Below are 12,148 nucleotides of genomic sequence, written 5' to 3'. Positions count from 1 at the left end.
TTGCAGACTCCTCACTTCCTCTTCACAACTTACTGTCCTGCCCATCTTTGTATTACCAGCGAATATAGCCAACACATATTAGTTCTGTTCAAAGTTTTACACCTTGTAAACAGTTGAGACTTTAATGCTATAAACTATAAACCTTGCACAACACTTGCAACCAGGCTAAAATGTTACTGTTCCATGAATTAGGTCCTGTGTGTGCGTGTGCTCTATTCCAGAAAACCAGTTGGCTGTAAGATGGAATTGAAGCCAATCTTTACACACTTTTATGTTTATTTACAGATTTATACATCCCAAGCACATGCCTAACCCAAACACCACAGTATTAGTCTGTGCCTATTTATCAGGGCTGAAGTGTTTTCCCCAGTTAATGCCCACAACCTGAATGCAATTAATATACAATGAATAGTGCACATTGTTACCCACTCTCAAATTGCCACTGCAACCACTGGTTTTAAACACAACCTCATCCAGCAACTGATGGAAACTTACCTTCTTTGTATCTGGTCCAGTGCAGTCTTCATCCTCTGTTGGTACACTTTGCACTTCTCTGCAGTTATGTAAACATGCATTACAGAGCCGTCTTTCCACTGAGTGTGTGCAAAGCGGTCGCAGTACTTGGCGTTCACCAGTTTGACTCTGGTTTCCTGTTTAAGAGGAAGTTTCTAAAATAAGTCTACAATCAATACAGTGTTAGTAGCCTAAAGATGTAATCCCAAGAGCGACATGATGTTCTTTGACTGGTGGGACAGGTTTCAGGTTCAGTGCTTTACTTAAATTATGAATCATCCAGATCTCACACTGTCATCAGCGAGATGCGGCTAATTCTCCATAAATAATAATCCTTCTCCATCAGTTCTCAATTTTAGGCTGAAAATTTTCTGGTTGATCTCTGAGATTTAGAAGTTCAACATTCAGGAGAAATAATAAATAATCTAAATTAGTTCTTGCTACTGAATACATTTCAACAGTTCGAATGCAAAGTGAAAATTCCAGAAATCTTACATTAAAAGTAAGAAGTCTCATAACACCAGGTTAAAGTCCAACAGGTTTATTTGGAATCACAAGCTCTCAGAGCGCTGCTCCTTCATCAGGTGAGTGAGGTGAGTACAGAACTCTGAAAGCTCGTGATTCCAAATAAGTCTATTGGACTTTTAACCTGGTGTTGTGAGACTTCTTACTGTGCCCACCCCATTCCAATGCCAGCATCTCTACATCATGGCTTACATTAAAAAGGCAGCACAGTGGTTAGCAGTGCTGCCTCACAGTGCCAAGGACCTGGGTTCAATTCCTGGCTTGAGTCACTATCTACGCAGAGTCTCCCCGTGTCTACGTGGGTTTCCTCTGGGTGCTCCAGTTTCCTCCCACAGTCTAAAAGACTGGTAAGGTGCATTGACCATGCTAAATTCTCCCTCCATGTACCCAAACAGGAGACAGAGTGCGGCGACCGGGGGATTTTCACAGTAACTTCACTGCAGTGTTAATGTAAGCCGGCTTGTGACACTAATAAATAAACTTGAAACTTGGTAATATATTAAAAGTTGTATATTTTAGATGTGATTCCTTTAAACTTAAATGTCTGAACACAGCCCAGAGCAATTGCCCACATTAAACCAAGTGTCGAACCTGCAAACACAATGAAGGCACAGAGGGTGTAACAAAAGAAATACTGAAGGTGAAAATGTGCTTATACTGGAGTTAACAACAAATGATTTTGCAACATACTGGTGCCGTATTTATACAGGCAAATTCATTAGTCATGTGATTCAAGCAGAGAGTCAAAGTTGGGGTGTAGGGAGATTGAGGTGCATCACTGGAGCTCTGGTTCTCTCCTCCTGCATAAATACAGGTTAAATATGGACTTCAGGCCCAACCTAACATGTGACAAAATAGGAGCGAGCATTGATTGATATCATTGGAGACAGGTAGGTTTTATCTCTGAATTTATGCTGCAACCTTTTCACAATAGTGCAAAGCAGAAAGCAGTTTACCCTCTTAAATTTGCATCCTTATGTTAAAGTGTCCAACTCTACACATACAAATGAGAATATGCTGACACCTCACGCTGGCCAAAGGAGGGAAATTGTTTTTAAGATATTACGTGCTCGCACTGTCAAGTTAACCTTGATGTCACTCCGCTACGCAGTGTTTTCTATCTGAAACTGCACCATTTATTCTTTAATCAGATTTGTCAAGAAACAAAAGAAAGCTACATTATGCAAATTATATCAGACCCCAGGTGCAACTTTGACAGCACATCTGGAATGCATTATTTTACTATTACGCAGAAATTAAATATATTCATTCATATTCCCCACGTATTTCAAAATGCCTTCATCAAACACATAGAAGGGCTTTCTTCATAGAATCATAGAATGCCTACAGTGTAGAAGGAGGCCGTTTGGCCCATCTAGTTCGCATCGACCCCAATCCCACCCAGGCCCTATCCCCATAACTCCACGTATTTACCCTAGCTAGTGCTCATGACACGAGGGTAAATTTAGTGTGGCCAATCCACCAACATCTTGGGGAGGAAATGGGAGCATCTGGAGGAAACCCATGCATCACTGGAAACAGGTAGGGGAGAATGTGCAGACTCCACACAGACAGTGACCCAAGGCCAAAATTGCACCCGGGTCCCTGGTGCTGTGAGGCAGCAGTGCGAACCACTGCGCCACCCTTTGGCACTCAGATTTGAGCCAAGGATCTCTTGATCTGCAGTCAAATGGTCTACCACTGAGCTTTGTGCTTGGGAGATGGAAACAATTTGTGGGGCTGTGTGAAGAAAAGGCAGGACTAATTGAGTTGCTCTTGCAAAGAGTTAGCATGGACACAATGGGCCAAATGGCCTCCTTCAGTGCTGTAACCGTTCTATGATATCTGACTTGACATGTTTATCATCTTGGCTCGGAATTCTGTGCCACTGGGATCACTAGAGGGCAGTGTAGTTCTAGTTAACCCCACCTGCTGGTCAACCGTCCAGTTGCACACTGAATTTATATTGCATTTTCCCTGACCACCGGACGTCTCAAAGCACGGCCCAGTCAATGGAGTATTTCTGAAGTGTAGTCCATGATCGTGATGCAGGAAATTATCCACACATTTAAACAGAAACAGTTTTTTTTTAGAAAAAACAAGCTCTTCGAACTGTGAATTGCTGGCTGTGATTAGACAGATCAGAATGGAATTGGGTGAGATCAGGCCTAACCACCCGGATTAGAGTGGAGGGGGGTTGCGGGAGGACGAGTGTGGCCAAACATGTCCAAAGGTCGCAGAAAGGTCGAGAAGGACAAGGAGGGAAAGTTTATCACTGTCACAGTGACAAAGGATCTGACTGGTGACTTCGAAAAGCATTGTCTCCGCACTGTGACAGAGACAGAAACCTGACTGGGGGTAAAGTCCCGGGTTATAAAACTGAAAAAAAAGATTTAAGATTACATTTTCGGTGAGTTTATGGAAACTTTCACTTCAACCGATTAGGCAATTCACTGATTTTGAAACCAATTTTGAAACATCACTCACTGCATTGGTTTGCACGTAATTATTCACTGGCTTCTCTTTGATATCCACGACACCATCAGAATGTCGAAAAGCACAATCCGCAAGGACATCGTAGCAAGTTAATCTTCGAGCCTTCAATCCGTATCTTTCAAGCCATTTCTTTGAACTTATACAGTCCTCCGAGTTTGACCCCGTCAATGGTTGATGAACAGTTACTGTTTATTCATAGAAGTGAAACAGCGCCAAAAAAAATCATAAAGTGAACATAACATAAGAACATAAGAAATAGGAGCAGGAGTAGGCCATCTAGCCCTTCGAGCCTGCCCCACCATTCAATAAGATCATGGCTGATCTGAAGTGGATCAGTTCCACTTTCCTGCTTTCTCCCCATAACCCTTAATTCCCTTGTCTGTCAAAAATGTATCTACCCGTGACTTAAATATATTGAGCGAGGCAGCCTCCACCACATCAACGGGCAGAGAATTCCAGAGATTCACCACCCTTTGAGTGAAGAAGTTCCTCCTCAACTCCGTTCTAAACTGCACCCCCCCCCGCCTTATCTTGAGGCTGTGCCCTCTAGTCCTACTGTCCTTTCTGAGCGGGAAGAATCTCTCTACCTCTACCCTACCCATCCCCTTCATTATCTTATACATCTCTATAAGATCCCCCCTCATCCTTCTAAACTCCAACGAGTACAGACCCTGTCTATTTAGCCTCTCTTCATAGTCCAACCCCCTCATCTCCGGTATCAGCCTAGTGAACATGTGGATATGTGGAAAGTGGATATGTATCATCAAGTGATGGAAGTGGGGATATGTATATATATTTTGAAAAGCAGCTGTAAAAATTGTTGATTTGTTTGGTATATCCTCAGAGGCTTTTCTCCTCTTGGAAGGTGGTGAGGAGCGTTGGAAAGACTTACAACCCACCAAATCACATCCTGAACACCCCTTCCATGATGTGCGAACATATGAAATAGGAGCTGTAGGCCATTCGGCCCCTCAAGCCTGTTCCGACATTCCATAAGATCATGGCTGACATATTTGCATTGATTCCCACATCCCCATCTACCCTCGACAACCTCGATTCCTTTGCCCAACAAGAATCTGTCTACCTGTGCCTTAAAAATATTTAGTGATCTCCACCTCCACCGCCTTCTGAAGCAGAGTTCCAAAGTCGCATGATCCTCGGAAAACATTTCTCCCCATCCCGTATCCTTATAAGGACGACTCTTAATTTTAAAACAGTGCCCTCTAGTTCTAGACTCACCCACAAGAAGGAACACCCTTTCCATGTCAGGAGTTGGCCCACAGCCTTGACAAGACTACTTAGAATCTTATATACATTAAATAAGCGCTAGTCAGAGGTACAGTTGCTACTATTACCCCAGACATTCTCTCTTCCACCTTCTTCCATCAGGAAAAAGATACAAAAGTCTGAGGACACGTACCAACCAACTCAAGAACAGCTTCCTCAGCAAAGCAGCCAGCATAATTAAGGACCCCACGCACTCCGGACATTCTCTCTTCCACCTTCTTCCTTCGGGAAAAAGATACAAAAGACTGAGGTCACGTACTAACCGACTCAAGGAAAGCCTGTTCTCTGCAGCTGTCAGACTTTTGAATGGGCTTACCTAGCCACACCCTAGCTATGACTGTAATACTACATTTTGCACTCTCTCATTTCCTTCTCTATGAACAGGATGTTTTGTCTGTATAGCACGCAAGGAAGATTACTTTTCACTGTATACTAATACATGTGACAATAATAAATCAAATCAAATCAAAATCTTCCTTGCTGCCATCAGACTTTTGAATGGACTTACCTTAAATTAAATTGATCTTTCTCTACACCCTAGCAATGAGTGCACACTACATTCTGCACCCTCTCCTTTCCTTCTCTATGAACGGTATGCTTTGAAACAATACATTTCCCTGTATACTAATACATGTGACAGTAATAAATCAAATCAAAGCATTTCTCCAATTAATATTGGTGGCTTAATGCTGCCTACTCTGAATTGTATAAACTGCAGCAAAAATCTAAATTTAAACATTGGAACAAAAAACAAAGAACAAAGAAAATTACAGCACAGGAACAAGCCCTTCGAGCATGTCCTAATATTGCTACCCATCTGAACTAAAAATCCCTAAACTTCTAGGGAACATATCCCTCCATTTTCATCCTATTCATGTATTTATCTAAATGTCCCTTAAAAGTCACTACCGTACCTGCTTCCACCACCTCCCCTGGCAGCGAGTTCCAGACACCCACTGTCCTCTGTGTAAAAAAGCTTGCCTCGTTCATCTCCTTTAAACCTTGCCCCTTGCACCTTAAGCCTCTGCCCCCAAGTAATTGACTCTTCCACGCTGGGAAAAAGCTTCTGACTATTCACTCTCTCCACGCTCCTCATAATCTTGTAGACTTCTATCAGACCACTCCTCAACCTCCGTCATTCCAATGAGAACAAACCAAATTCCTCCAACTTCTCCTCATAGCTAATGCCCTCCATACCAGGCATCATCCTGGTAAATCTTTTCTGCACCCTCTCCAAAGCCTCCATATCCTTTTGGTAGTGCAGCGACCAGGATTGAACACTGTATTCCATGTGTGGTCTAACCAAGGTTCTATAAAGCTGCAACATGACTTGCCATTGATTCTTGCTCAATTTTAAAATTATATTTTTAACTATCATTGGCTTCATTTTCCAGTATTTTTCACTGACGGGAAGAGTATCTGCAAAGTTGGCAACCATTTGAACATCAGGCACAGCTGGAGACCAAGCGCAAACAGTGGAGGGATTTGATTTGATTTATTATTGTCACATGTGTTAACATATACTGAAAACTATTGCTTCTTGTGCACTATACAGACAAAACATAACGTTCGTAGAGAAGGAAACAAGAGAGTGCAGAATGTCATAGCTAAGGCGTAGAGAAAGCTCAACCTAATGCAAGATAAGTCCACTCAAAAGTCTGACAGCAGCAGAGAAGAAGCTGTTTTTGAGTTAGTTGGTACATGATCTCAGACTTTTGTATCTTTTTCCCGAAGGAAGAAAGTGGAAGAGAGAATTTCCGGGGTGTGTGGGGTCCTTAATTATACTGGCTGCTTTGCTGACGCAACGGGAAGTGTGGACAGAGTCAATGAGTGGGAGGCTGGTTTGCGTGATGGATTGGGCTACATTCATGACCTTTTGTAGTTCCTTGTGGTCTTGGGCAGAGCAGGAGCCATACCAAGCTGTGATACAACCAAAAAGAATGCTTTCTATGGTGCATCTGTAAAACTTGGTGAGAGTTGTAGCTGACGTGCCAAATTTCCTTAGTCTTCTGAGAAAGTAGAGGCGTTGGTGGAACGGACTGAACTCTGAGCATTCCACCCACCCACTTCATTGAACACTACCCCACCCCACCTCTGGCAGAGGGTGCACAGCCAGCAATGGACTTTTTAACCATCTCAGGATCCACAATCTTGGGGTGGAAGAAATTCGTCCTCAGTCCCAAGGGACTGCCAAAGAATAGTAATAATATTATTGTTGATGAGTGAAGAAAAATACTTGAATTGAAATACGTTCACTTTACAACCAAATGATGGTAGATTAGAACCCTAACTTGGATAATTTTTTAAATCCTGCCACGACACCCACTAGCAATGGCAGAGAGAGTGAAAAGAAACAACCTGTTCCCAGGCCTCAACTGTCATCATCAAAAGTTTACTCTTAATGATTTTTATTCTCCTTACAAGTTTCTCTTCCTTTTCAGACTGGGTAAGCATCTCTCCCGGAAGGCTAAATGGAGACCAGGACTGAAAGAATAGACCCTGCTCGGCAGAATTCTAACATGGCTGCATGCTGCTGTACACATTGCTCCAGCGTTCATGCTTTGTATTTTCCTGGTGTAACCCATTAAAATACCATACCTGCATTAAACACAGGTTGAGGGGCATCCATTAAGAGGGTGTGAACCTCTGCCAGTGTGCTCCTGGCTTCCTCCATCTCATTCCAGATGAGGAATACATCTTCTCTGACTCCAGCCCCTGGAGTATGAAAGTACACACGTCCATAAGTCACAGCTATAATTTACATCACATGGTCTATCAATTAGATCTTTCAAGCCCAGCCTTTTGGTTTATGACAAGGAGGAGTAGACAATTTGGCCCCTCAAGCCTGCTCCATTTTATAAGATTATGACTGATCTGATAGCAACCTCAAGTCTGCATTCCACCTATCCCCCTTCCATCCCTCTTGCTTTCCAAGAATCAATCTACCTCTGAGTTAAAAATATTCCCATCCATTGTCTTTTCAAAAAGTGAGTTCCAGAAGCTCACAACTGGAAGCAGGCAGAGTCTCTGTCTCTCTTTCTCTTCAGAGGCTTTTGGAAAGTTCCAGGACTGGGAGGCCTCAGAGGTTTAATCCAACATTCAAGAGATCAATTCATAGCAGGTGTTGGGAAGCTGAGAATCCAGCATCACGTGAGCATACTTGCTTTTTGCGCTAAGTCTAAGAAGGGTTTTATGTTTATGTTTGTTGGATGGTGTTTGACTTGGAGCATCATAAATAGCTAGCTGTTAAGGTTTATATTGTATCATGTTTGAATCTTTGTAATTGGTAAAAGTTATGCTAATTTTTTTAAAGTTATATCCAATCAAAAACCAAATCGGTCCAATGAAAGACTCTACTCAGAGACATCACAGATTCAAGACAGGCCCCACCTTTCCTGCCTTGGGCTCAATCAACACGATCCAAGTTGAGTAGGAGAAGGGATTACACCCCCCCTCAGTGCTTGATCTGAGTTTCATCTTACCCAAAAGGCCTAGATAAAAAAATTGCTTCGAATGAAACCTCAGGGTAACTCATTGATTTCTATCAAGTCAGCAAAGTACATTTGATCGTAGCCAAAAGGCCAAGAAGTGATTCTCTTTTTATTAGAGTTTAACTGTGCTCTTGAATAAACTTTGTTTGAAAAAGCTCCCTAGTGGGTCACTTGAATCAAACGTGGAGTGAAACACCTTCTGCTACCCATGCCAATTCCAAATGCAAAGACATTTGTCGGGTCTGAGCTAACAATAAAATATGTTGGAGTTTCTGGCCTGGGGCTTAACACCAGTCTCATTCTCTAAGGAGTCTATGTTCACTTTGGCTTCTCTCTTCCCTTTTAGGTATTTAAAGAAGCTCATGCCATTGGTCCCTTGCTCAGACATCAAGCCCATCGACAGTGCATTTAGCACTGGCTAGGTGGTGAAGTCATTGACATGTTATCCATGTTGCAATCAATGGGGACAAGTTAATCACAGTCAGACTTAACCACCTAGACATATAAAATGTCGCACTTGGAAGACGCAGCAACATTGGATATATTTTCTACATTTTGCCAAGGAAAAATCATCAACTTGTGTTTCCCCCATTTTATACTCATGCCAATCTTTCATTCATAAACAGGCAAAATATACTTGCAGCTGATATCTAATCCCTATGATATTCTTGTCTCGTAGACAGACTGACCTGGTGGTACACCTCCAATCAGTTTCCTCTGAATCTTTGGAACCTCTGTGTCAATGTCCTCTGAACCACTGGGGGAAAGTGTTTCATCTCCTTCACATTCGCTCATTAGAGCAAATGCATGAAATCTGCCAGGATATGGTCATGTGCGTGTTAACAAATGGATAATAAACATTTGAACTAGAATGTCAAGATATTCTTCACTCATTTTCGCAATTAGTTAATCAAGCAATAAACTGACGTGGAGATGCTGGTGTTGGACTGGGGTGGGCACAGTTAGAAGTCTCACAACACTAGGTTGAAGTCCAACAGATTTATTTGGAATCATGAACTTTCAGAGTGCTTCATCAGGTGAAACACCCATCTGATGAAGAAGCAGCGCTCTGAAAGCTCGTGAGTCCAAATAAACTTGTTAGATTTTAACCTGGTGTTGTGAGACTTCTTACCAAGCAATAAACTAGAAATGGGGGCCACATAGAGTGTGATTTCATTAACTTTCTAATCCCAAGCATCTCAGGTGTATATTAGATGGTGTTATTACAATGCTTATCGAGTCCACGTAATTAGGGATTGCTTTCACCATTCATAACCAGTTACCAAATTCAATAACACAGTGGCATAGTGGTTAGCGCTACTGCCTCACAGCGCCAAGGACCTGGATTCAATTCCTGGCTTTGGCTCACAGTCTGTGAGGAGTTTACATGTTCTCCCTGTGTCTGCATGGGTTCCCTGCAGGTGCTCCAGTTTCCTCCCATAAAAACAAAGAGTACAAAAACAAAGAACAACACAGCACGGGAAACAGGCCCTTCGGCCCAATATTCTGAAAGATGTGCTAGTTAGGTGCATTGACCTGAACAGGCGCTGGAGTGTGGTGACTAGGGGAATTTCACAGGAGCTTTAATGCAGTGTCAATGTAAGGCTTACTTCTGATTAATAAATAAACAAACCTTAAACATGTTTGCGTGGAGTTTGCACATTCTCCCCATGTCGGTGTGGGTTTCCTCCGGATGCTCCAGTTTCTTCCCATGGTCCAAAGATGTATAGATTAGATGAACTGGCCATGCTAAATTGCCCCTTAGTGTCCCAAGATGTAATGGTTAGGAGGATTAGTGGGATAAATGTGTGGAGTGACAGGGATAGGGTGGGGGCTGTGCCTAAGTAAAATGCTCTTTCAAAGAGTCAGTGCAGAGTCAATGGGCTGAATGGCCTTTTTCTCCACTGTATGGATTCTATGATTCCATGATTCTATTCTAAATGCATTGCTGACAGCTCAGTAAGGTTTACGTTAGTAGCTGAGCTTTACAGGTTAATTCCCTGGTCCGTGATAAATTCATTGGTTTCCGGATGGAAATAGGAGGACAAAAGTCGACTGCTGCCTCAGCAGTCCTCAGTTAGGGAGAGGAAAATAATTGCTTGCAACCTTAATTAGTGGGTCCTCACTTAGATGGAAAAGGCTTTGCTATATTCTGTTAACAATCAGCATCAAGGCGTGTATAAGAAAAATAGTCACTTGGATGGGATTTTGGAAGGAAATCAGTAGAAAGATTTTGCACCACGGACATCCTCTCTTCCACCTGATGGTGGGACATCGGGGGCATTTAGAACTGGACTTTGGAACTGCATATTCTTCTGTCAACTGATAAATGTTATGTCACACATAAATTATTAGTAAATGATATGTAAAATAAAAGTAAGAAATGAGGCTTCTATCAACGTTCCAGTCCTCAGTGTAGTTCAGAAGTATTCTCAAGTAGGAATAACCCATTATCTCACATCATACCTTCCTGCAGTAAACTGAGACAATTCTTTCAGAAACCGAATTGTTGCTTCCTCCTTCGCGTTGAACGAGACGGTGTGGACTGGGCATGGGCTGTTTGCCAACTTCCAACGCAGAAGCTCCCTCATTGCCTCAGGGCTATCGCCAGCAGCGAAAAGGTAAACCGCCTCAATCTGCAGAAAGAACAAGAGAAGCAGAGCATGGGATTCTCCCAGTGAATCATAGTACAGTATAGAAGGAGGCTATTCAGCCCGTCAAGTCTGTACTGGCCGTGATCCCATCCAATGACCCCATACATTTACCCTGCTAATCCCTCTAACACTAAGGGGCAATTTTATCATGGCCAATCAACCTAACCCACACATCTTTGGACCGTGGGAGGAAAGTGCAGCACCCAGGGGAAAGCCACGCAGACACAGGATGAATGTGCAAACTCCATACAGACAGTCACTTGAGGCAGGAATTGAACCTGGGTCCCAGGTGCTGTGAGGCAGCAGTGCTAACCACTGTGCCATCGTGCCACCCCACAGAATAAACACAAGCCTGCAATCTAACTAATTTTCCCCAGGAGCAAAAGAAAGTCGCTTTCAAAATCCACCTGTGAGTCTGTCAGTCATGAGTTGTGAGGAAATATTTCTCACTGAAGAAAAAAGTGGTTACTTTATTGTTACAATATGCATTTTTCTAAATTAATTACTGGCAAATTATTTACTAATTCCCGTGTCTGCATGGGTTTCCTCCGTGTGCTCTGGTTTCCTCCCATAGTTCAAAGATGCTAAAATTGCCCCTTGGTGTCCAAAGATGTGCAGGCTAGGTGGATTGGCCATGCTAAAATTGGCCCTTAGTGTCCAAAAATGTGCAGGTTAGGTGGATTGGCCATGCTAAAATTGCCCCTTGGTGTTCAAAGATGTGCAGGCTAGGTGGATTGGCTATGCTAAAATTGGCCCTCCGTGTCCAAAAATGTGTAGGTTAGGTGGATTGGCCATGGTAAATGTGTGGGATTACTGGGATCGGGCCAGGGTAAGATACTTTGTCAGAGAGCCAATGCGGTCTTGATGAGATGAATGGCTTCTTCTGTACTGTACACATTCTATGACTTTATTTGATCAAAATTATGTATCTGATTAAAATTACCCAAATTATGTAAATACAGTAGATCACATAACTGGAATGCATGTCACCAAGTTAATGGCAGAAAATTCTGAAAATTGGGGCCTGTTGCCCTGTTGCTGAATTTCCCTATCATCTCCCAGTATGCAAAGTCACATGCCAGAAAAAATAATTCAAAGTTTGCTCCACTGTATTTAGAACAGTAACATATAATTTTTTTCATGCATTTTTCCCTCCAACATAATGCTAATATTAACCACAGT

At 42.6% G+C, this 12,148-nt stretch overlaps 1 protein-coding gene across 1 annotated transcript in view; it reads right to left on the bottom strand.

Annotated features, from left to right (window-relative positions):
- LOC145349313 (von Willebrand factor A domain-containing protein 3B-like) overlaps positions 1–12,148 on the bottom strand; it is a 119,571-nt gene that overhangs the window by 92,153 nt on the left and 15,270 nt on the right. Inside the window, exons 5-9 of the mRNA XM_080197813.1 lie at positions 10,779–10,948; positions 9,002–9,126; positions 7,420–7,536; positions 3,526–3,719; positions 496–650 (exon numbers count right to left, since the gene is read on the bottom strand). Of these exons, the coding sequence (XP_080053939.1) occupies positions 496–650; positions 3,526–3,719; positions 7,420–7,536; positions 9,002–9,126; positions 10,779–10,948 (761 nt within the window). The remainder of the gene's footprint in view (positions 1–495; positions 651–3,525; positions 3,720–7,419; positions 7,537–9,001; positions 9,127–10,778; positions 10,949–12,148) is intronic.

Source organism: Carcharhinus amblyrhynchos, chromosome 10 (genome assembly GCF_965287045.1).
Source record: "Carcharhinus amblyrhynchos chromosome 10, sCarAmb.v2.hapA, whole genome shotgun sequence".
NCBI classification, from domain to species: domain Eukaryota; kingdom Metazoa; phylum Chordata; class Chondrichthyes; order Carcharhiniformes; family Carcharhinidae; genus Carcharhinus; species Carcharhinus amblyrhynchos.
This window is presented reverse-complemented; position numbering and strand designations above follow the sequence as displayed.